The sequence below is a fragment of the Colletotrichum gloeosporioides genome (assembly GCF_011800055.1).
Source record: "Colletotrichum gloeosporioides strain Lc1 chromosome Unknown consensus_15, whole genome shotgun sequence".
NCBI classification, from domain to species: Eukaryota; Fungi; Ascomycota; class Sordariomycetes; order Glomerellales; family Glomerellaceae; genus Colletotrichum; species Colletotrichum gloeosporioides.
Genome location: NW_025544660.1, coordinates 68,690 through 92,151, shown reverse-complemented (window position 1 = coordinate 92,151; position 23,462 = coordinate 68,690). Strand labels below are relative to the sequence as shown.

At 45.7% G+C, this 23,462-nt stretch overlaps 6 protein-coding genes across 6 annotated transcripts; 3 read left to right on the top strand and 3 right to left on the bottom strand.

The window, feature by feature from the left end:
* Positions 1–98: 98 nt before the first annotated feature.
* Positions 99–9,643, top strand: GCG54_00005252 (uncharacterized protein; the record flags this gene model as incomplete). The annotated part of the gene is made up of 4 exons (XM_045405279.1): positions 99–508; positions 568–2,642; positions 2,731–2,777; positions 9,056–9,643. The coding sequence occupies 4 exons, from the start codon at positions 99–101 to the stop codon at positions 9,641–9,643; spliced, it is 3,120 nt and encodes a 1,039-aa protein (XP_045268870.1).
* A 2,535-nt stretch (positions 9,644–12,178) lies between these two features.
* Positions 12,179–13,375, bottom strand: GCG54_00005251 (uncharacterized protein; the record flags this gene model as incomplete). Its single annotated transcript, XM_045405278.1, has 1 exon — positions 12,179–13,375. One exon carries the CDS (start codon positions 13,373–13,375, stop codon positions 12,179–12,181), a length of 1,197 nt encoding a protein of 398 aa, XP_045268869.1.
* Positions 13,376–14,141: 766 nt separating this feature from the next.
* GCG54_00005250 (uncharacterized protein) lies at positions 14,142–14,806 on the bottom strand (the record flags this gene model as incomplete). Its single annotated transcript, XM_045405277.1, has 3 exons — positions 14,142–14,204; positions 14,260–14,630; positions 14,710–14,806. The coding sequence occupies 3 exons, from the start codon at positions 14,804–14,806 to the stop codon at positions 14,142–14,144; spliced, it is 531 nt and encodes a 176-aa protein (XP_045268868.1).
* A 1,753-nt stretch (positions 14,807–16,559) lies between these two features.
* On the top strand, positions 16,560–18,507 carry GCG54_00005249 (Uracil permease; the record flags this gene model as incomplete). The annotated part of the gene is made up of 5 exons (XM_045405276.1): positions 16,560–16,823; positions 16,885–16,985; positions 17,035–17,281; positions 17,328–17,993; positions 18,046–18,507. 5 exons carry the CDS (start codon positions 16,560–16,562, stop codon positions 18,505–18,507), a joined length of 1,740 nt encoding a protein of 579 aa, XP_045268867.1.
* A 778-nt stretch (positions 18,508–19,285) lies between these two features.
* Positions 19,286–20,776, top strand: GCG54_00005248 (Glutamyl-tRNA(Gln) amidotransferase subunit A; the record flags this gene model as incomplete). The annotated part of the gene is made up of 3 exons (XM_045405275.1): positions 19,286–19,697; positions 19,747–20,555; positions 20,609–20,776. 3 exons carry the CDS (start codon positions 19,286–19,288, stop codon positions 20,774–20,776), a joined length of 1,389 nt encoding a protein of 462 aa, XP_045268866.1.
* Positions 20,777–21,088: 312 nt separating this feature from the next.
* Positions 21,089–22,932, bottom strand: GCG54_00005247 (Zinc-regulated transporter 1; the record flags this gene model as incomplete). The annotated part of the gene is made up of 5 exons (XM_045405274.1): positions 21,089–21,615; positions 21,664–22,376; positions 22,426–22,563; positions 22,616–22,714; positions 22,772–22,932. 5 exons carry the CDS (start codon positions 22,930–22,932, stop codon positions 21,089–21,091), a joined length of 1,638 nt encoding a protein of 545 aa, XP_045268865.1.
* Positions 22,933–23,462: the final 530 nt, after the last annotated feature.

Below are 23,462 nucleotides of genomic sequence, written 5' to 3'. Positions count from 1 at the left end.
CGAGAATTTTCTCAAAACTGGTATTGCTGTCGTTGTCTTGGAAAGCCGTACACAGGGAAGAAGGCGCCCATCTTGGACCTGGATTCACGCAGCCAGCTATGGATACCATTTCGACACTCGACACTGCGGCGTGCATTCTTCACGCAACTTCGTTTATTGAGGCAACTTTCGCGGTTGCACAGAGCTCTGAAGTTCAGGTGCCGTACCACAATGGCGAGGTCATTCTGGGATCCCTCAAAACATTGAGGATGGCACTGTCAGACACGCAAGAGCGTCTCGAGACCAGGTTCACGATGTTAGACAATGCACTTCCGCTGCGAGATCTTGTCTCTTCTCGGGAAGCAGCCATTGTACTCCTTAAAAGTATCGAGGATATATTCACACGATCGACCGACAAGCCGACAGGAAGAACTAGACATATCGCTGCAGAAGCCCTGTTCAGGTTGAAGCTCGAGGAGTCCGCTCGCCTCAAGACTACCGTAACGCGTCAAATCGCTCATGTTCTTAGGTACGCAACGGAACACGCGCTCCAGCATACCAGTTTCTCATTCTAATGTGGCAGCCTAGCTCCCGAATCTCTCAGCTCAGCCAATCCTTGACTATGCTCGACAGCCAGAACCGATACGCTAGACCAGAACACGAATCTCAAGTCGATGTTATGTCACGAGACTTACAACACTTGAGAATACAAGCGCAAAAGCATTTGTCGAATCAAAGCCCAACCTACACGAAGAACGACATTGAACAACTCAGAGTCCTGCTTGTCCGACTAGCCGAATCTGAGGATGCATTGCTCGCTGAAACAATCGTTTCGAGTCTCAATTACACGAGCAGACCTATCCGTCTCGATTCCATTCCTCAAGCGCACCAAGATACTTTCCAATGGGCCTTCGATTCTCGACTGGCAAATTGGTTCCTTTCTGGGAGTGGCACTTTCTGGATCTCCGGGAAGCCAGGTTCTGGCAAGTCCACATTCATGAAGTTCATTTCCAAACATGCTCGCACCAAAGAGCTGTTGGAGACCTGGGCGGGCCCAACCGGCACACTGGCTATTGCGACGCATTGCTTTTGGATCGCAGGGACACCGATTCAGAAATCCTGGCAGGGGCTTCTTCAATCTTTACTCCACGACCTACTTCGAGGACACCCCCGCGCTGTCTCCATAGCCTGCCCGAGTCGCTGGGCAGCTGCTAAATTTGGAAAATGGCAGGCGGCCGCAGAACCGTGGTCGGTGGAAGAGCTTGCTGTCGCGTTGCGAGCGCTATCAACGGCGGAGCGGATGCCATTGAGGATGTGTCTATTCATCGACGGGCTGGACGAATATGACAGCAACCACGCGGAACTCTGTAAAGTCCTCCTTGACATGGCGAAGTCTCCCCATGTCAAGATATGCCTATCTAGCCGTCGGTGGCCAGTCTTCGAGAGGAGCTTCGGCCAAAATGGACAGGAGAGCCTTGATATCCACGAGCTCACGCGGGACGATATTCGGAAATTTGTCAACGACCAGCTGCGGACTGACCCCCGATGGACTGCCGAGACTTCCGAGGGCGTTACCCTAGCGAAAGCAGACCTCGTGAACCGAATCGTCACCCAGGCTGACGGTGTATTTCTCTGGGCGTTCTTCGTGACTAGATCCTTACGAGAGGGCCTCTTCAACGGCGAGATGATTGAAGATCTCGCCCGACGCCTCAGCCAACTACCATCCGACTTGGATCAATTGTTTCAACACATGCTGGATAGCGTGGATCCTGCCGATCATCGCACGATGGCGGGCATCTTACAGGGCGCGGTGCACGCACTAGAACCGCTTCACATTGATCTCTACCACCAGCTGGAAAGGGAATTGCAGGGCCGTCATTCTGTGTTGCAGAGCTCGGAACAGCTTGGGTCCGTCCAGAGCGTTGCCCTCCGGAGAGAGCACACGGTCCGCAACATCAATCAGAAGACAAAGGGCCTACTTAAGCTTGTTTATGATCGATTTGAGTTCCTCCATCGGACCGTCAAGGACTTCGTCTCGACAAAAGATGTTGGCGACTATCTTCGCAGCAAGCTGCCGTCTGACTACAATGGCTTCAAATCCATCGCGGCAGCGTACCTCGGGTATCTCAGAGGCACAAGACAGAAAAGCTCACTCGTCGTAGACGTTATCAGGCAGGGACGGGGGATGAACAGCGGTCCGCTCATTTCGCATCTGAACCAAGCCCTGTTTTACGCGTCGGAAGCGCTCAAACAAGCCGATCAGCCGGGCTCTACCCAGCGCCAACAGGTTGAGACGCTCCTAGATGAGTACGAAGCCGCCATTGTGGAAATGGTCAGCCTCGGCCATTTAACTGTAAGGGGCGTCAACTCTGATCGTCTCGATGCAAGGCTGTTATTTCGCGAGGAGCTCCTTCGCCATGAACTATCGCCTTATCTGGCAAAGAAGATCGCCGAGCAGCCAAATTTCTTCGACGTATTTGATGAGTCGCCGCTGTTTGCAGCGCTTATGCCCATGTCTCGCGACGGTGGTGAGAGTCCTGGGCCCTCATCAGAAGTCCTCGACATTCTTCTCGGACGCGGTGAGGATCCCAACTTGCTACCTCGCCAGTTGGATGTTCCCAGCGCTCTGGATGCACCATCACCTTGGGTGCTGTTTGCGCGTAGTACAATGTCGGTCTTCAACATGCTATCGGGACCATGCATGTTTCCTGCCCTGCGATGGAACGACTCCTTAAGGAATGCCACCTTCAGTCGGTTGTTGTCCCACGGCGCTAATCCCAATCAACCTCTACTGGACCGTCCTGCGGCCAGCAACTTCCCTCCTTCACACTTTTTACTATAACCCGCTGTTAGCAGGCTGTAGCGTACTATACTAGAACCTTAATGTACCTAGAACTATAATATTAATACCCTTAATCGCTTATTGTAATAGCTTTATAGCTACGTATAGGCGCTATAAGCACCTAACCTAGGCCTGAATCGCTAGTTTAGAACCTTTCCCCCCCCTCTACTTCTATTAAGTTATTATACTTATACCCTCAGGTACTTACTATAGTAGAATTAATACCTCCTATTAGCTCTAAAGGGATAGAGCGTATAATAATTACTATTAGAATATAGAAGTTATTCTAACTATTTAATACCTATTAATAAGTTTACTAGATAATTATAATATATTTTAACTAATTAGTTAAAACCTATAGGGGACCTCTATAGAAAGTACTTAGTAGTATTATATAGAAATTTATTATTTATATCTAATAAATAGTTACTTTTAGGCTCTCTTAAAGTAATATAGCTATAAGAACCTCTTCTTAAGGCTAAAATAATACTATATCTCCCTCTAAGATAACCCCTATTAGATAAAATATAGTAACTAGCTTAGCTTAGTTATATAGTATTTAGAAGTTTTATACTTTATTAAAGTTTATTATAGATTACTATCTACTCTTATAAGCTTTTAAAATTTTAATATAAATCTATAAGGCTTTATTATATACCCTCTAGAGTAGAATTACTAAAACTTTAAACCTCCCCCTAGTAGATATTACTTATATCTTATATACTACTTTAAGCTATACTATTATTCTATACTTAGCTTTTATAAAGAAAGCCTTTTTTAAGTAAGTAGAGGAGATTTATAAAACTATAAGTATATAATTACTTAACCTCCCTTAGAAATAGTATAAATACCTTATTAATTAGGTACTTATAGAAATCTCTAGCTACTTAGATAACTTTACTATTATAGTTACTAAAGAAATAGTTAAGATTAATATCTATAAATATATAGGGCTATATTTAGTTTAAGCCTACTCTATATAGAAGGGTATAGACCTTATTACTTAAACTTAATTTTAGATTATTATTCTACTTTAATTTTATAAAAGCACTAAATAGTGCTTTTTTTATAAGTTTATTTATACTTACTTTCTACTAGAGAAGAAATAAGTACTTATACTTTACTCTAATAGGTACTAAAGGTATTATATTAGCTACTTTTATATTAGAACTTATTACTATAGCTAGTATAACTAAACTAACTATACTAGTATTAATACTACTTTAACCTACTTTAATAACCTTAAGTATTTAAACTACTATAAAGCTTTCCTTATAAACTATAGTAACTATACTACTTACTCTATCCTAAAAAATAGTATTTAAGTTATACCTTTAAAGTACTAACTATAGAAAATTTAGTAAGCTACTTATAATATATTATCTACACTTAGGCCTAATAGCTCCTTTTATAACCTACTTTTAGGTGCTCTTACTTCCCTAGCTTAGCCTAAAATAGCCTAATTAATAATTATTACTAGTAGTATAATACTACTAAATTATAAAATAGCTAATACTATTTAAACTACTATAGAGGATAACCCTTTTATCTTAAACTCCTCTTTAGAAGACTTTAAACTTAAAGATATTAAAACTAAGATACTAAATATACCTCTTACCTCCTATTCCTATTAGAAATAAGCTTATACTATTAAGTTTAATAGTACTACTTATATTATAACTTATTAAAAGGATATAAAGTAAGAAGTTTTTAGGGAAAGTTTAAAAAATAATAATCTACTATAGTTTAACCTCCTTAAGTTTAAAAAGCCTATAATACTATAAGTTTCTACCTCTTACCCCCCCTATAGCTCTACTTAAAGTATTACCTTATACTTTAAGAAATTAAGTTATTATAATAATATATAGAAAATCCCCCCCTTTAAAGATAATACCTCACCTTAAATAAGCCTAAGAATATTATACTAGAGGCTTATATATTATATAGTATAATATTAGGTATAAAAACCTTATAAACTATATATTACTATAAAACTATACTAAGAAGTATATTAATATAGTCCTAATATAAAAACCTTATACTAATAAAAAGAAGGGAAAGCTATTCTTTATAAACTACCCCTTCTATAAAGTATTCTACCTTATTAATACCTAAGAATACTATAACTTAAATACTATTCCTTAAGTAATTATATATATTAGGAAAAGCTTAAGAACTATTTAAACTTAGCTTTATAAGACTTATAACCTTATTTAGATATAGATTTAAAGTATAATTATTCTAAATATTTATAGGCTTAGTATAGTAAATAATAACACTACTACTTATATTTTTTAATACCTTATCCCTCTTTATTTTTTTACTAGTAGTAATTAGAATACTATAAACCCCTCTTAAGCCTTTAGTATAAGAATCACTAATAGTAGATTAAAAATTAAGACTTAAGTAAATTAGAATAATCTCTCCCTTCTAAATAAGCTTAAAGTATTAATATATAATACTAGTTATATTATAGATCTATTTTAGTTTAATATTCTACTCACTTTAGTAGAGATAAATCTCTCTTTTTATTTTAAGGTAGATTATAAAGCTATTCTAATCTATATCTCTATTCTTCTAGCTTTAGAACTAAGCCCTCTAATTTAAGTATAAGTATTAAATAATAAACTTAAGTGATTTATTACTTTCTATAAATAGAACCTACCTTCTATTATTATTTTAAATATAATACTAGTATAATATAACACTACTACTAAATCTATTTTCTACTACTTTTTATAAATAATAAATATTATAACCTATTTACCTTAATACGCTTTAAATTTAGCTATCTTAGCTTAATAGATACTTAAATACTAGGATACTAAATAAAAATTATATAAAGCTTAATATACCTAATCTCTAAGTTATAAATAACGCTTATACCTCTTCTACCCCCTCTATAAAGAGGAGAAGCTTACTAATATAGAACTTTAATAAGCTATTTATACCTATAAGATAGCTTAGTACTATAGTAAAGTTAATTATATAATAAATATTTTTAATCTTTACTATATAATAAAATAGTACTAAATAAGGCTTAATTTCTATCTACTACCCTTTAAAATTAAAAATAGGGTAATTAAATCCCCTATTATAAAAGTATAAACTTTTAGAAAGGCTCTACTTAAGTAGTTCTTAGCTATAGATAATATTTAAGACTTAGATAATATCTAAATCCCCCCTTACCTTAATATCCTATAAGATACTTTTATCTCCCTTATATAGGTAACTACTATAATACTTATTATAAGTATTACACTTAAAGTTAATAGTATTACTATTTATATACTTTAGGCTACCTAGCTAGCTATAGTTAAGCTTATTTAAGCCCTCTTTTAAGTTTACTTAACCTCTAAGTATTATTTAGAGATTTTTAAAAAAGCTAAGGTAGTCTTTATACTTAAAGGGGGGAAACCCCTAACTAAAGTTATTTTATATTGTTCTATATCTTTACTCTCCTACTTTAGAAAAAGCCTTAAGTACTTATTTACTTAGTATACTACTTATATAGTACTACTAGCTTAAACTATTAGTACTTAATACTTTAAAGCCCTCTCTAAGCGTAGTATAATTAATTTTACTACCTATATAACTTATAAAATTAAAGCTACCCTTAAAGTTAGTTTAATTACTTCCTTTATTATACTTAATACTAAGAGTACTTTTAATACTATTCTCTATAACTACTTCTTTATTAAGTTATATAAATAAGGATAGCTAGAACCTTTTATCTATTACGTTAAGTTATTTATAACTAGATATTAAGCTTAAATTTATATTAAGGGTACTATCTTAAAACCCTTCCCCTTTTACTATAAGCTTCTTTAAAGTTTCCCTACTTCTCTTATCTTATACTTACTTTACTTTATAGAGCTTCTACTATAGAACTCTAATTTCTACTTTAAGTATACTAATAATATCTTAATATAAACTAAATCCCCTTTTATAGAAGAGAATACTAAGCTACTTATAGCTAATATAACCTATATTTTATATTAAGGTACTAAAAATAAAGTTTTCTTTAAACTAAAAAAGAGTAAAGCTATTTATATATTATAAAAATATAAGCTAATAAACCCCCTAATTAAGGCTAATAGCTTAATAATAACGCCTAAAGATATTATAAAGTAATTTAAAGTTATTTTTAACTATAGGCTTACCTTTATACTATATATCTAAATTAGAGTAGATACTACCCTAAAGTATACTAAATTCTTCTATAGCTTAGAAGTAGTTTATAGAGGTTTTCCTCCTACCTTTATATATAAAACTATTTTTTTAATTATTATTCCTATTACTACCTATAGTATAAAAGCTTAATTTCTTAAACTTTAGAAACCTAATTATATCCTTATTTAGTAGTACCTTAGTATTACTCTAATAAAACCTTTCTACTTAATAAACTAAAAAAGGTATCTCTAGCTTATTAATAGAGTAATTTTTATTAATATTTAAGAAGTCCTACCTATATAGTATATTACTCCTACTACTATATTATACTATAAATCTAAAATCCCTCTTATAGATATTATACTTAAAGTTTATTAACTTTATTTCGCTATAAAGCTTAGCTATCTTAACCTTTATTACTTATTAGTTTAATACTTATATATTCACCCCTCTAACTCTTACTATAAACTTATATAGCTATAATATATTACTATAATACTTCCCTACTACTTTTACTTTATTTTAATACTCCTATAACCTCTAAGCCCCTCTTATCCCCTAAAGAAAATAGCTACTACTAAATTTAAAGCTTAGTTTAAAGATATTCCTAAAAATAATATTATTATATATATTAATAGATCTAAACTTAAGTTTAGAGATATTAGTTATAGCTATATTATATTCTTAAGTGAAAAAGAAGAAAAGAAGAAGACTAAAATACCTTTTATATAAAGTTCTTAATACTTAAGCTTTATTAAAGTTTTTAATACTAAAGCTAAAGTTATAAACCTTAAGCTTTATATAATAATATAGCTATAAAGCTTAATAAGTATAATTTATATTTATATTAATAACTTTAGTATTATTAATACTCTAAAAAGATATAATAATACGCCTTTATCCTTATAAGTAATTATTTTTTAAACTAAAGAGTATATTATTTTAATAACCTCTTCTATCTTTATTTACTAAATTTCTAATTATAAAGATATTCTTAGAAATAAATTAGTAAATATATTTATAAAATAAGAGACTTTAATAGCTCTCCTTAACCCTATCTTATTAACTATAGTAACTACTATAAAGTATCTAATATAGAAGAAAATTATAAAGTACTATTAAGAATAGTAGTATATAAATAAAAAACCTTAATATTATACTTATAATAACTTTTAGTTAGTATTTTAATACTTTTTAAAACTAAAGCTCTTATAAAAACTCTTATACTATCTAATTACTACTTATTTAGGGTATAATAATTTTAAGATATACTATAAGTACTTTACTTAGAGGTAATAAGGTATTTAGAAATATAAATATAGAAAATAGAAATCCCTTATATATATAATATTCTATTATTTAACTTACCTAAAGAAATTTTAGTAACTTTAGCTACTAATTAATAGTAAGTTAGGTTTATCCTTATTTAGGAACCCTAAGTACTACTAAAGATCTATAATTAGTAATCTAAAGTAATTTAAGAAGTTTAAAGAAATTATAAGTTTCTTTAGTAGTTAGAACTACTAAATAGTCTATTTATATAGACCCTTTAACTAATAACTTTTTTAAACTCTATTATACCTTATTTTATTTTAATTTTTTAGCCTAAATAATTTAAATTACTATAGGAAAATATAAAAATTAACTTATTAACTTTTCTAAGAAAATCTTAGTTTTTCTAATAAAATATAGTAAGTTATAAGTAATTTTACTTCTTTAAAGGCTTATAAGTAGCTTAAACCTTAACCTTAGCTACTAACTAAAAGCCTCTTATTTAGATTTTATAATAATACTAACTTTAGTATAATAAAGCTTAAACCTCTATAGTATTAGCTTTAACTAAGTAATATAAGCTAGAAATAGGGGACACCTATATTATTTTCTAGTAGTAAAAGGTAGCTTTTAGGCCTAGAAATACTATATATAGGAGGCGATTAACTAGAGGATACTTAACTTAAGGAGTAGGAATAGTATATAGTAGATTTATAGATATATAGGCTTACCCTATATAACGTATACCCTAGGGAGCGATCTAAGCCTAGCTCTAACGTCGAAAAATAGAATAACAATAACAACAACAACAACAACCGTCCTGCGGCACGTACTGTCTTCTCGTATTTCCTGGATATAGCTCTATCCAAATTTCTTGGCGAAGAGTGTTTCGAAGACTACCTCAGGACCCTGGATACCTTCTTGCGAGCAGGTGCCAGTCTTGGTGTACCAGAGATCAACAGATTGGAGAGTCCGCATGTTGAGCCGGCGTTTGGAAACCTTTCGAGAAGACGTCCAGAGGAAACGGTGCTGGCGTCTTTCTGTAACGAGTTGAAGGGACTCACAGCGAAGTTGGCGGCCGATTCACGGAGAGCCACTTTTGTCGCCTCGGTATTGGAGAAAATCATTCTGCACTGTTGCGGTATAGAGGAAGATCTGAGAGAGTTGCGCTTAGCAATAGGCCAAAGCTTCCCCTCGCATGCGACCGCGTCTCTGTTGCAATTGATCGATTCTGAGGCTAGCATCCCTCGAGAACGCGCATCAAAGCGGAAGAGGCTCCAAAAGGAACGCGAGGAAGCTACTGACGAGATTCATGACGTCAGAAGAAAATCCTTGAGATGGGGAGTGATTGGCCCAGGAGGAAGAGGATCCGCATGATAATTAAGGTGGCATTGTGTCGAGGGTTTCACTAACAATGCTGTTCAAAAAGACTTACACATCTGACCCTTGTTTGAGTTTAGATATTAAACCCTATGATGTTCTACTTCTGGGGTTCCGCCCGGGTGTGGGTCACATGGCTTCTAGTTCCAGTGCTGTACTGCTATCTCCTGATCGGAATTTTGATCGTATGTCAAGGGTATGGTGGTTACTGAAAGTATGACAGATATCAATTTCTCTCTTTCTCTGACACTGACGACATGAGATATCTCAGGAAAACTGTGATACTCCGATGCACGTTGCGAGCGTATTCAAATTTATTCTGAGGAGCAAAAGCCAATGAGGATCATAAACAAATCGAATTCGCTGCAGCCCAAACGAGACTACGACTAATCCAGTCGAACTATCCTAAAGGCTTGATTATCGTGATGGCACGTAGCTCTCCATCAACCTTGAAATCTTCCATGATATCCACGGGCCAACCTGAGTACATAGTCTCCTTTTCCTCCTCTGCCAGGGGCCTGAGAAGTCGGGTCATTTCGTTCTCTCCATCTTTGCAAAATCGTGACAGCCATCGCAACTCCCCCATGTAAGGATGTAATTGAGCCCACAGGGTGAGTGACAACAGATCGAATGCCACCCAAATCGTCTGTCCCTTATGCTCGCGTATTATGCTGTCATCGTAGATCCGTCTGCCGCTTGTCTCAATCAGGGATGCGTTCGTGTAAGGCGCTGTTTTAAACCACTTAAAGATTTCGTCCAGACTCTCCTTGTCTCTGGCCAACTCCTCCTCAATGACCTCGTTGATAGCATGTAAAGCATAAAACCCGTGGGAATCCTTATTTTCCACACTATAATTGATCACCATATCATTCGTTTGATGCATCGCCAAGTCACGCCAGCCAAATCTCAAAAAGGGCGGATTGAATTGACCTTGGCATTTATCTGCCCACCGGTATTCGCTGGTCCGACCCCTAAGGTTTGAAATGGCGGGTTAGCCGGAATCTCTAAGGGTGAATTTAATTGAGATTGCGGAACATGACAGAGTGGGGCACGGTATCTAGCTAAGGCCTAAGTATGGGTTAGATAGAACGTACAAGACTCACCTTTCGATATCTTCTTTTATTGAATCAAGGATAGCTTCGAGCACGTCATACTGATCCGGCTCGAATTCCAATTGAACTAGGTCTATGACCTGCCCTTCGTCAAGGCCAGAGCCATCGTCTATGTTCCTTCGTCGATTGTCCCACTGCATCAGTTTCGGATTAAAACCTCGCATCGCCTGACGGTAGACATTGAAAAATCCCACCGGCGAACTGCTTTTTTCCGCATCGAGAATACTCTGGAAGACTGCTAAAAATGTGAAACTATCGTCCACTCCAGGAAATGCCAATCTGGGGCTCGGATACCTTAGGTAATCATCGGCGCAGCGCGTAACAAAGAATTCGTTACGCTTCGGGTCACCATCAAGTCTTGCCCATCGCTGACGCATATGTTCTATGCGGTGACGGAAGGACAAATGTAAGTCTCCAATGTCAAGTGATGGCATTCCGTGTATGTTGAAATTGCCTTCACGATTTTCTTCTTTGAACCAAAACGGCAAGCCCGGCGTTCTCTCGTAGATGTCTATTCCAGCTGGGCCATCGGCTCGTACCAATGGTAGGCAAGAAGCCGTTGTGTCGTCGTACGCCAAAACTATATTTGAGCTGAATCTGAAAGGCTCAAAATAGAACCAAGTCTTTTCGCCACCATCATGGAAGGGGTTGGGGAAGTGTTCGATTTTGCGTGGAGCATGAAAACATGCAATGACAGACGCAGAAACAAGCCGAAACTTGGCTTCATGATTGGTCTGTTGCAGTAAGCAAAGTCTTGGTTTGGACTTCACTGAATCTCTAACGAGACCACCGGACTCGGAAATGTTGTCGGCGTTGACGCAAAGCATAAACAGGTGGATTTTGTTCGGTTCGTCTGCGGGACCGAGAAAGCATTTGTTGGTATATATGTGAAGAATGGATGTTCCGACCTTCAAATTGGGAAAAAAGACTTGCCCACTTCTGTCAGCCGTTGATCTTGAAAAATCCATATTGTCAAAAGACATTATGTGGATTGCGTGCAAATTGATTGCTCCAGTCGAATTGTCTATTACTGCGTGAGTGTGACAAAAGGCTGCGGGACTTGCGTGGGCCGAGACACCTTTCCATGTTCTTGCTGACTTTAGATAATCGATTCCGTATAAATCTAAGTCATATGAGATCCATTCGCAGGCAACCTTTAAACAAGTATGCTGATTCAGACCTGAGGAGTACGCAACTGGTGTGACACCACCTTCGAGACCTTCACACTGATGATGTCTTGAATAGATCTCCAAGAAATTCCTTGACTTGTAAAGCCAGTCAGGCTGGAGATTGCTTGTGCCAGAGATTATGTGGTCGTTTGTAGCCTCGTCATACCGAGCTAGAGGGACCCAAGAAGGCATACCTTCTGGTGCCTGAAGCCCTGATGCGTGAAGTAAGACCCGAGTATCCCTCTTGGTAATCAGGCAATATGCATAGTAGCCAATGACGAGGTGCCTGAAGAAATGGAATAGTTCGCGGCAATATGATGCTCGCTTGAATCGATCAAACCCAAGATACCAAAGATTTTGTCGCGAGGGTCTGAGGCTTTTGAGGCCTCCACGAGTTCGACGGCTGTCCGGAGGTTGTTTCCCGATTGATGGCCGACTGACTTTTGGGTTATGAAGGTGAACCATGGGATATCGTGGGCCTGAACTGTTTGAACGCTAAGCGTCTGATCGACGATGAACTCAGTGTCGCCAACACGAAGGGTAATATCCCTGGACATGATTAATTCCTGGATGATCCAAAGACGACGAAAATATCCTCTCCTGAGGACATCAGACAATGTCCACTGCTTAGAGGAGCTCGGTGATACCGATGGAAGTGGTAGTCTCCCTATAAGAGTGTCGAGCTCTTGCAGATTATGCCTCCTGGGATACGGTGACGATGTTGATGTCGGGGCAGCAAGGTCAGGGCCAAGGTAAATAACAACTCGACTGGCTTTCTCGTAGATTCGACCCATCTTGGCAACTTGCTCTTGTCTTTCTTTCATATCAGTCTGATTAATGCAGATTGCGTCTACCCAGATAGTTCGCACGCCTTTCCACGGTCGCATGTGCCTCAGCATCTCCCAACAGTTATGGGTCTGGATCAGGATATCCCAAAATGGTCCGACGTAGACCGGTTGGGTGAGGCGACTATCTCCGTTCTCGCCACCCCATGTATAGGATACCGTTTCGTACTCGTGATAAAGGAGGTCATCGTAGACCTCCAGGGTGACATGAATGGGGGCGTTGACGTCTTCAACCGGATAGAGACACATAACGCGAAATTCGCTATCCTTTAGGCGTTGAGGGTATATGTGGAGACGTTCTGACTTTCCTGGTGGTTTGCCTTCGTCGGGAGTTGAAGTTGGCACCTCGTCATCAGGTGGTCGAACTGGTACGGGATGTCCATCCGGTTCTGTGATGACATACGGCACGCATGGCGGCCACCACAGATACATCTGACCTGGCGGCTCATCTGGGGGAAGGAAAGGTAACGGTGATGCCTTGAATGCCTCCGCCGCAACTAGTGCATCTATGTCTGGGTGACTGTCGCAGGATTCGCAGTATGGTCGTTGCTGCTGGACGACAACGCGTGGGTTGGAGCAAGAGGGCGCGTGCCATCGACTCATCCTGGCACAAGACGGCGGCAGCAGCCTGAGCGAAATGACCGTATGTGGTGGGTCCGATACTTGAGCAGAGACGATGTGATGATTTAGTGATTTTCAAATTTTGTCTTGAGCACAGGTCAAAGTGCCCATATAGTGTTTCCAGAATTGTGCCCGCGTATGGGGTGAATTTTGCCGTAGNGGGGGGGGGGGGGGGGGGGGGGGGGCTGCCTCGTAACTACAAACTCAAATTTTGTCTTGAACGTGAAGAAGTAGACACTCAAGTTTCTGAAAGAGAGGTTTGGTACGCGATGAGATTTGAGGAATTTTACGTGGCTATGGTCAAATCTCTCATCGACAAAAGGACGTAAGGTTCCAATATTGTCATGCACCTCGCCGGCAAAGTACAGTGTGGTGGACAAGGCATCCAATGATCGGAAGAAGACGACGGGGACGATACGGATGACGGGTACCTCACCCGCCGGAGTCGGGCTCCTTCGTTGCTAGACAAGTCAATAGGGCAAATCTTTGTCTGTCGGACTCCACCTTCACTAGAAGTTCTTGTCAACATGTTTACCTGAGCCTGATGTCTGAGGAAAAATGATCCCTCCAAAAAGCTCTTGGCAAAATTTAGCCGAGGATTGTTCATCAGAGGGATAGTTCTAAAAGCCGAAAAGGCGGTGGAAGCACTCCTGTTGTGAACTCGAGCTTGCTGGAACCGGTAGGAAATTGCGTGTCGTTATTTTGTCTAACCCTATTTTACAGATTTCACCAAGAAAACATTTATCCCTTACAACTTTCTCTTCGAAAGAGGCGTAGGACCATCGGGAAGGCCGCACTTGAAAACACACCCCTATCAGTAATCGTTCCATCGCAACACCAAGTTGTAGACACAGGGCGTAACTTACGTAGAAAACAACCAAGCTACCTCCATCAAAGATCGTCTCAACCGAAACAGTCTCGTTCGAAGCGGGAGTGAGAGTAATGTCGCTCCGTGTGTTCCAGTAAATCCCAGAAATGAGCGCTGGCTGCCCTATGCCGGGAATGACCGTCGCGTTGGCCCATACGCCGGGGTCTCCTCCGGTCGCCTCGGCAAAGACCTCCACGGCGACCTGCTGCGGCGGGTACGGCGAGCCGTATCCGGCCGCGCCAGCGACTTTGATCACCAGGTTGCCCTGGAACGGGGAGTCGATGTTGAAGTCGACGATCTTGTCTGTTGTCGAGTAGACGCTCTTGGCGCCATCGAGGACGGGCTCAAGCGGCGTCGAGGAGTTGCAGCCTGCAGGGGTTGAATTAGACGCGTTCTGGAAGATCCCGCGCTTGCATACGGGGGAGGGGAAGTGTTGGGTCTAACATACGCGAGAAATCGGCGCGAACGGCCCAGGAGCCCTGGGAGACGGCAGCGAAGGCGCCGCTGGCGGCGAAGGCTGAAGCGAGGAAGATGGAAGAGAGCATTTTGGGCTAGTTTGTATCGTTGGTTCTCACGGTTAACATCAACGGGCTCCGTTCGGGGGTCGTGAAGATTCTTATTTGTAGATCCCGGGGCTTTCGTCGCTGCAATGAAGGGATGAACACCCGCCACTCTCCACTACGAGACCAGCATCATAGGGGTTCGGATGGGAGCGAAATAAGGTTTTGCGGTGCTACCGGAGCGTCATGCAGTTGTTAAATGACCCTCTTAATTTCTCGTATGCAATTTATATAGGGTTAGCCAAGGCCATCGCTGTTCATGCGAGTCAGACATAAAGACTTGACCCCCCTCTGACAGGTAATTGTGACCTTCAGTCGCCGCCTATTTTCGGACGGACCTGCTGAGAAATGATCGTTCAATGAGACTTTCATATGGAAATAAGTTGCGCTGACAAAGTTTAGAGACTGCTTCCCGGGCTTAGCGCCAGATTGTGTCAAGCCCTATGGCGATCCGTTCCCTCTCATGGGATGAAATATCCCCGACGAGCCGTGGTGAAGTGCGAACCGGTCGCGTTTCTGTGATTGACGAGTCATTAAATAGACGAAAGATGCCACCACCCTTCTGGTATATTCATATCAGCAAAAGAGTCTCGCAATTTGATGATCGAGAGATGCAAGTCTAAGGCATTTCGGGGCTTGGCATTTCCCAACTCCGTTACGCTACTGTGGCTATGAATAAGTATGGTTCGAGTCGCACTCAAAACCGGCATGCGTCTAATGCCATGAACTTATTTTGTCATGAGTATTTGAACTTGCAGGCAATTGAGTCCGGGGGCAGGCCGATACCATTGCCTTATTGGCTGCATTCATGTCAGAGGAGGAAAGACAGCAGGCGCAAGGAAAGGGCGTAGTTGATCGGAAACTGATTTCGACATTCAGATACCCTTTATTTGACAACCTTATTACAAGAGCTCAATACATCCTCGATTGAGCTGCGAAAATTGGAAGCATGATTCCTGCAACACAGCTGTTTCCTGCTAAGTCTCATAGCCATACCGACGTTCAAGGCTTGGGTTGCAAATAACACTGATCGAAAATAGTAGCCCCTTGCATAAGTAAGTTATGCAGAATCCGAACGTACCCTCAATACTCCTCAAACGTATTTTGGACCGACTGTCACGAGACAAGACTAAGCAGGTGTAATAGTATTGCAGAGCAAATTACATGCTGCTGGAATGGATGATTGTCACCCCCAGTTCAGATCATCATCGCCGTGAAGATGGCCCAGAACCGCCAATAAGAACCAACCAACACCCTCAACTCAGCCTATCCCACGTGATATCAATCCCGTCGGTACTTTCAATCCGACAGCCCCTCTATCCACCAAGTCGGGCTACCACATCGCGCATCCCAGATAAAAAGACCAACAACATCCCGCCGGCTTATCTCAGTGGAGCACCCTTCCCCCCGAACCAGGTCCCCGGCCGCGCGCCAAGCCACCCGCTCCGCATCTGCGCCCATGCAATCCTTATCGGGGCGATGGGATGGATGTCATCGGGCTGCCGTCCGCCCGTCACTCGCGTGGCAACGCGACGCTGACGCCGTCGGTTGCAAAAGCGCCGATGGCAGGGTCCCAATGCCACCGCGCGCAGGGAGCGAATCATCGCAGCGCCGAAGGCTGTGATATCGGTGACGATGGCGGACAGCTTGAAGTATGGAGCTGCAGCCTCCCTCGCGGTGACGATGGTCGATGCGCTGCGCTCTTCCTCGATCATCTCAGCACGAAATTGTCCGCAAGATGGCCCGAGTCCGTATACCAACCAGGGCCGAGATAGCGGCGCCGTTCCAGTCCAGAGCCGCATTCAGAGAATGGGCAAAGGCCCCCGAGGCGCCGGAGGGGCAGGCGCGGATCGGCGACTCGCGATGGTCGAACAAAGATCTCGAGCCGACGCCGCCGCACCAGCGGACGTGGACGTGGTATAACCTGCCACTGTACTGGTTCTCGAACATGTTTGGGACGACGGGGTGGAATGTGGCGTCTTCATTGGTGGCAGTGGGCTTGGTATGTCATCTTGAGTTCGAATTTGATGTGTCGGAGACGAGAGGAAACTAACGGACATCAGACATGGCAACAGGCCTTCATCTCCTGCGTCCTCGGGTCTCTCATCTCTGCGATCATCGTCACGGGCATGGCGCGGCCAGGCGCGATGTACCATCTAGGATAGTACGTTTCCCCCGTTAGAAAAACCATACAGATGCTAACACCTTCTTAGCCCGGTCCTCGCACGATCGGTGATGGGAATGTACGGCTCCTACTTCTTCGTCTTCATCCGCGCCATCGTCTGCATCATATGGTACGGCATCCAGACATACTACGGCGCAAACCTTCTCTCTGTCTGCTTCCGGTGCATCTTCGGCAGCGGATGGGACAACTTCGCCAACGCCCTCCCCGCCGGCGCCGATGTCACGTCCAAACAGCTCCTGGCCTTTTTCATCGTCTGGCTAGTCGAGTTCCCCTTCGTACGCTCCCCCCTATCACCCCCAAACACAACTAACACCCCTCCAGACCTGGGTTCACCCCGCGAACATCCACTACATCTTCACCGTCAAAGGCTTCGTCATGCCCTTCGCCTGCTTCGGCCTCTTCGGGTGGTGCATGGCCCACGGCACCGGCATCTCCAACATCAACGCCGCCGCCCCCTCCACCACCGTGCCCCTTGGCTGGGCCGTCATGAACGGCATCAACGTCATCATGGGCTCCCTCTCGCCCATGCTCGTCAACCAGCCCGACCTCGCGCGCTACACCCGCCGCCCCTCCGACGCCGGCTGGCTGCAGGGCGCCTGCGTGCTCTTCGCGCAGAGCCTCGTCTTCTTCCTCGGGCTCGCCTCCACGACGTCCCTACAGGGCGCCTGGGGGCAGGCCTACTGGAACCTGTGGGATTTGCTGGACGCGATATTGGACCACTACTGGACGCCCGGGGGGCGCGCGGGCGTGTTCTTTGTGGCGTTCAGTTTCATTTTGAGCATGTTTGCGACGAACTTTGGCGCGAACTCGATTCCCTTCGGGGCGGACATGACGGGGCTGTTTCCGAGGTACCTGACTATCCGGCGGGGCCAGATTGTGTGTGCGATTCTGGGGATTGTGGTGTTGCCGTGGAAGTTGATTGCGAATGCTTCGGCGTTCCTTTCGTTTTTGGGGAGCTATAACATCTTCATGGCCCCTCTTTGCGCTGTGAGTGCAACCTCCGATCATTTAACCATAGTGTCCAGCTGACATATCACAGATCATAATCTTCGACTACCTCATCGCCCGCCGCGGCAACGTTCACGTCCCCTCCCTTTTCAACGGCTCCAGAACCGGCCTCTACTGGTTCAAAGCCGGCGTCAACTGGGTGGGCGTGTTCGCCTGGATCGGGGGCACCGTGATGGGCCTGCCCGGGCTCGTCGGGCAGTACCAGCCGCAGAGCGTCAGCCAGGCCGCGAAGAACATGTACAAGATGGGCTGGGTGCTGACGTTCTGCTCATCGGCCATCATCTACATTGGTTTGATCCATGTCTTCAAGCCCAAGGTGTTCCCGGCGGGGTGCGAGAATGCGCCGCGGGAGTTTGAGTGGCTTGCGAAGGAGGGGCGCGATGGGTTCTTTGAGGGGGAGAGGGAGGGCGAGATTTATGCTCAGGCATCGCCGCAGATTACGGACGCGGAGGAGGTGCGGGTTGAGGAGAAGGGGCGGAAGATGGAGGCTTGAGGGGTTTTGTTGGGAATGGCTTCATGTGCGATGTCTGAAGATAAATATTTGGTAATGTCTCATGATCTTGGCCCCTATCGCCAAGAACAGACAAAGTCCAAAAGTGTGTTCTCACACTTTGTCCTTGCCATCCAAAGACTATGGTAGCCATCCCCTCGCCATCGTGACCCTCATCGGCGACATCCCCGACATCCCCGCAACCGCCGCTCAACACCACCAATCCGTTGCGTAATCCAGTGGACCCCATTCGGCTTATCACTCCTCAAAGAGCCGATACTGTGAGCAACGTACAGCATCCGTTCGGGCCAAAACAACCGACGCCTGTGTAATCCGTATCGCACTCTCTGGCAATGGAGGGGTCCGGAGTTGTGTGTGTGTGGCTGCGGGGAAGTTCACATCAACAAACTGCCCGCGGGTGGAATCCCGGCCGAGCGATAACGGCACTGCGGGGTCGTTTCTCCAACCCGTTGGAGACTTTCGAATTATTTGATAATGAACTCCAACTTCCCATCCTCTTTCTGAATGACATATCCAAACAGCATTCGGAACGTTGTATTTATTTCTCCTTTTGTAAACTCGGCTTGTTGACACCGATACTTCGGTCAAAGACTTCAACGGCCCGAACCGCGGATAGCTCTTTATCCGGAAGCACAACCCCGCGCCGTGACTCGGACTGCCCTTCGTTTCAATCTGAACACCTCCCGATCAGTCAAGAGGCCGCGCACCTGGAGTTCGCCTTCGAAATCTGTTATCCAACAGCATTAACCAAGCAAGCAAGATGGCAATCGAGCCGTACCGCCTCACAGCCACCAAGGTCCGCGCAAAGATCCAGGCCGGCGAGCTGACCGTCGAAGCCTACGCGCGCTCCCTCCTCGCCCACATCGAGAAGCGCGACCCCATCGTGAAGGCGTGGGAGTACCTCGACCCGGAGCAAGTCATCGCGCAGGCCAAGAAACTCGATGCCGTCCCTGTAGACCAGCGCGGGCCCCTCCACGGCGTCGCGGTCGCGGTCAAGGATGTCATCTACACCAAAGGCAAGTCCCCCCTCCGTCCTCATCCTCACGGAACCGCTTCTCACCTCGTCACAGACATGCCCACCCAACACGGCTCAGTCCTCTACAAAGACTCCTTCCCGCAAGTCGACGCCGCCTCCATCATCGTCCTCCGCAACGCCGGCGCCCTACTCCTCGGTACCTCCCCTCCCCCTCCCTCTCCCTCGCCATCTGCTAACCCTCCCAGGCAAAACAACCACAACAGAATTCGCCGCCACAGTCGCCGGCCCCAAAACAATAAACCCGCACACCGCGTCCTCCCCGCCCACCCGCACCCCGGGCGGCTCCTCCTCCGGCTCCGGCGCCGCCGTCGCCGACTTCCAAGCCCCGCTGGCCCTCGGCACGCAAACCGGCGGGAGCACCATCCGCCCAGCCTCCTTCAACGGCATCTACGCCCTCAAACCCACCTGGAACGCCATCTCGCGCGAGGGCCAGAAGATCTACTCGCTCATCCTCGACACGCTCGGCCTCTTCGCGCGGAGCGTCGAGGACCTGCAGCTCCTCGCGGACGTCTTCGCCCTCGCCGACGACGAGGCGCCCACGGAAACCTTCGAGGTCAAGGGCGCCAAGATTGCGTTCCTGAAGACGATGGTCTGGCCGCACGTCGGGCCCGGCACGGAAGCCGCGCTGGCGAAGGCGGTGGAGCTGCTGAAGGCGCACGGGGCCGAGGTGCAGGAGATCGAGTTCGATGCGGAGTTGGAGGCGTTGCCGGAGTGGCATGCCACAGTCCTCCACAGCGAGGGGCGCGTGAACTTCTTACCGGAGTACCGCGTTGGCAAGGAGCAGTTGCATGAGTTCCTGGTGGGCCATGTGGATAACGTGAATAAAATCTCGCGGGCGGCGCAGTTGGAGGCGTTTGATAATATTGGCGCGGCGAGACCCAAGGTTGATAAGATGCTGGGGGCGTTTGATGCGGTGTTGGTGCCGAGTGCGGTTGACGAGGCGCCGGAGGGGTTGGGGAGTACGGGGAGTGCTGCGTTTAATGCGCCTTGGACGGTGAGTATCCGTTTTGCGTGGTTGGTGAGGATGTGTTTGCTGACGAGGAGTAGGCTCTTCATGTTCCGGTGGTCAACCTCATTGGGTTCGGAGGACCGAATGGCATGCCTGTGGGTGTTTCGTTGGTGGTTCCGCGGTACCGTGATAGACATCTTCTGTCTGTGGCAAAGGCCGTTGGCAAGGTTTTCGAGGCGGAGGGTGGATGGAAGTCACAGTTGTAGACCAAGAAGTGTGAATTGTCGTCCAAAGTCAAGAAATGTTTGTGTCACCATACAGTAGACTTATAAGAAAGCCTGCATACTGCTTTGTGAATCATTCGTTGCCTGTCATATCTCGCCGCCAGTGGAGCCAGGAACGCGAATAGAATCGCAGTAGCGCAGTATCATTACACTCAGTAGGGTATAACATCTATCTATAACAAAGGACCGTCCCAAACAATGCCATTCCATATGATGCAATCCCAGACTTTTCCCATTCCTGCCACACATCATGCAGCGTCATGTGTCATTACCGTCGTTCGAAGCTCTCGAAGCTTAAGCCCACTTGCCAAGCACACTCATGATGATCATGCCAGCGACCAGGCCGAGACCAGCCAGGATGGTGACGATGGGGCTGGTGTGAAGCAGCTCTGCGTGCCCGTGCATCCAGTCCTCGGCCCACATCTCCACAACACCGACCCAGACAAGAATACCAGCGGATACCGCATCGAGAGTGCCGATAGCAATGATGGTGCTGCGGTCATTGCCGTTGAACTGCTGCAGCACGCCAATGCCGATGGCCATGCCGATGGGGGTGACGAGCGCGAAAGGGGTGGCGAGGATAAGCTTCTTGACGAGAGAGAAGGTTGGAGCCTTGAGGGAGTTGAGGCTGTCGGGGGTGGAGGAGGTTTGTTCGACTTCGACGGCGGCAGGGCGATCATTCTTCTCCACGGGGGAGGCGGTGCCGAGCTGGGCAATGCGAGTACCGAGCGCGATACCTTCGAACATCTGGTGGAAAAGAATGACGACGAAGAGGGTGAGGAAGAAGGTGTCACCGGCGACGACCAAAGTAATACCAATCACTGGATAATCTTAGCTGGGATTCATCATGAGAAACTGGAAAGACTTACGGATGGAGTGGAAGATAATACCGCACTCAAGAACCAGGACAGTGACTGTCTCGGGAGAGAAGCGAGATGCAGAGGTCGGGTTAGCAGCAACCTTGGCCATGACGAGGCGCTTGCCGAGATACTCGACCAGGAAAGAGATAAAGATGCCAGCCATGACGATGGCGGATGTGGTGCCCTCGTAGCCCAGCTCTCCCAGGCACTCGTTGGCAAACATGAGTTGCGCATGTGTGTACAGGTGGACAAAGGCAGTCGAGATGATGATGCCGGTTCCAAACTGCTTGAGGATGAGGAAAATGGTGTGCGTCTTGGTAGGCATCCACTTGATCATGAAGATTGGGAAGTAGACACCGAACGCGCTGGTTACCAAGATGACAAACAGGAGACCGACGCGGAGAGGGATGTTGTAGTCGCGCGCAACCTTTGCGCAGCTTCTTGTGCCGCTGCTCTCGCTCTCGCCGGCTCCAACACAATGCTCAACACCGGCGTGGAAGTGGCAATTCTCGCCTTGAGGCGTTTCGCTATCGCTGCCACTGCCCGAGTCGGAGGACTCGGCACCCTCTGCCACGATCTCGACGTCGTCACCGTTGGGGGCCATACAGTAGGTGTCGGTACCGTGTGCGTGGCAGTCGGTGAATGCAGTCGGGATAGCGGAAGCGGCGGTGTTGGTGGGCGTCGTCATGACCTGGTACTCGGAGGTACCCCACATGCAGAAACTGAGGCTGTTAGCGATGCTGTTTTCAAGATGGAAGGTAGTCGACATACACAGTGACTCCATGGAGATGGCAGTCAGAGACAGCCGTGGGCATGCCAGTTGCGGCGGCGGCAGTCGTGGTAGCGGCAGTAGCAGCCGGGGCGTTGGCAGCCTCAACGAGAACCTCGCCATCAGGGTAGAAGCAGTATCTGAATCAAATATTAGCATTTGGACTGACATGAAGATACAAGCGGCACCTACGTGTCGGTCGCATGCTTGTGGCAGCCGGTGTAGGAGCTGGGCAGCGCGCCGGTTGGGGTTTCCGCGATGATGTACTCTGTGGTGCCAACCTTGCAAATCCTGGTGAATGTTAGATGGTGACCACGGTATGCGTGAAGTAGTCTGGCATCAACTTACTGGGTAGATGAGGTGACGGCGCAGTCTGAGACGGCCGAAGGGGCGGATGCCGCCGTGGTGGTCGCGGCGGCGGTGGTACTGGCAGCCGTCTGTCGTGCGACCAGGGAGGCGGAAGCGGTGCTCAGAAGAGCCGCAAGGGCGGCAACGGAGAACTTGGCCATGGTGATGGGACAGTTCGTCCTGGGCGTGAGACAAAACTCGAGCTGTGATACCGGCCGGGTTCGACGGGTCCGAGTTGACGTGCCTGGGGCTGTTCAGGTCCGGGGCTGAAATATGCTGCAGAGGTCTCGGACAGGCGGCTGATCGGATGGTTCGCAGCCGGGTGCTTTATGGGAAGGAGGTCAGGACAGAGGTGGCCGGGGTGAAGCTGTGTTGGTTCCAAGCCGCGCTGGGAATGGGCACCTTGAGAGACGGAAGGTCGAGTGAATGCTTGACCGAAGCGGGATGTGACGGGGGATCAGGCAACGAGAAGTCACAGAGCCGCGGGATGATTCCTCGAGAGGGCAGGCCGTAGGGTGAGAAAAGAGAGAGGATTGGATGAGGGATGGCAGGCGAGGGAGATTTTGGAGGGAGGTGGGTGGACGAGAGCGGCGAAAAAGCGACGATGAGCAGATTTGACGGTGGCCGAGAATGGCGAATGGGTCGCCGGTGTTTGGTACAGGTCTGTCTGTCTGACTTGATGGCCATTGTC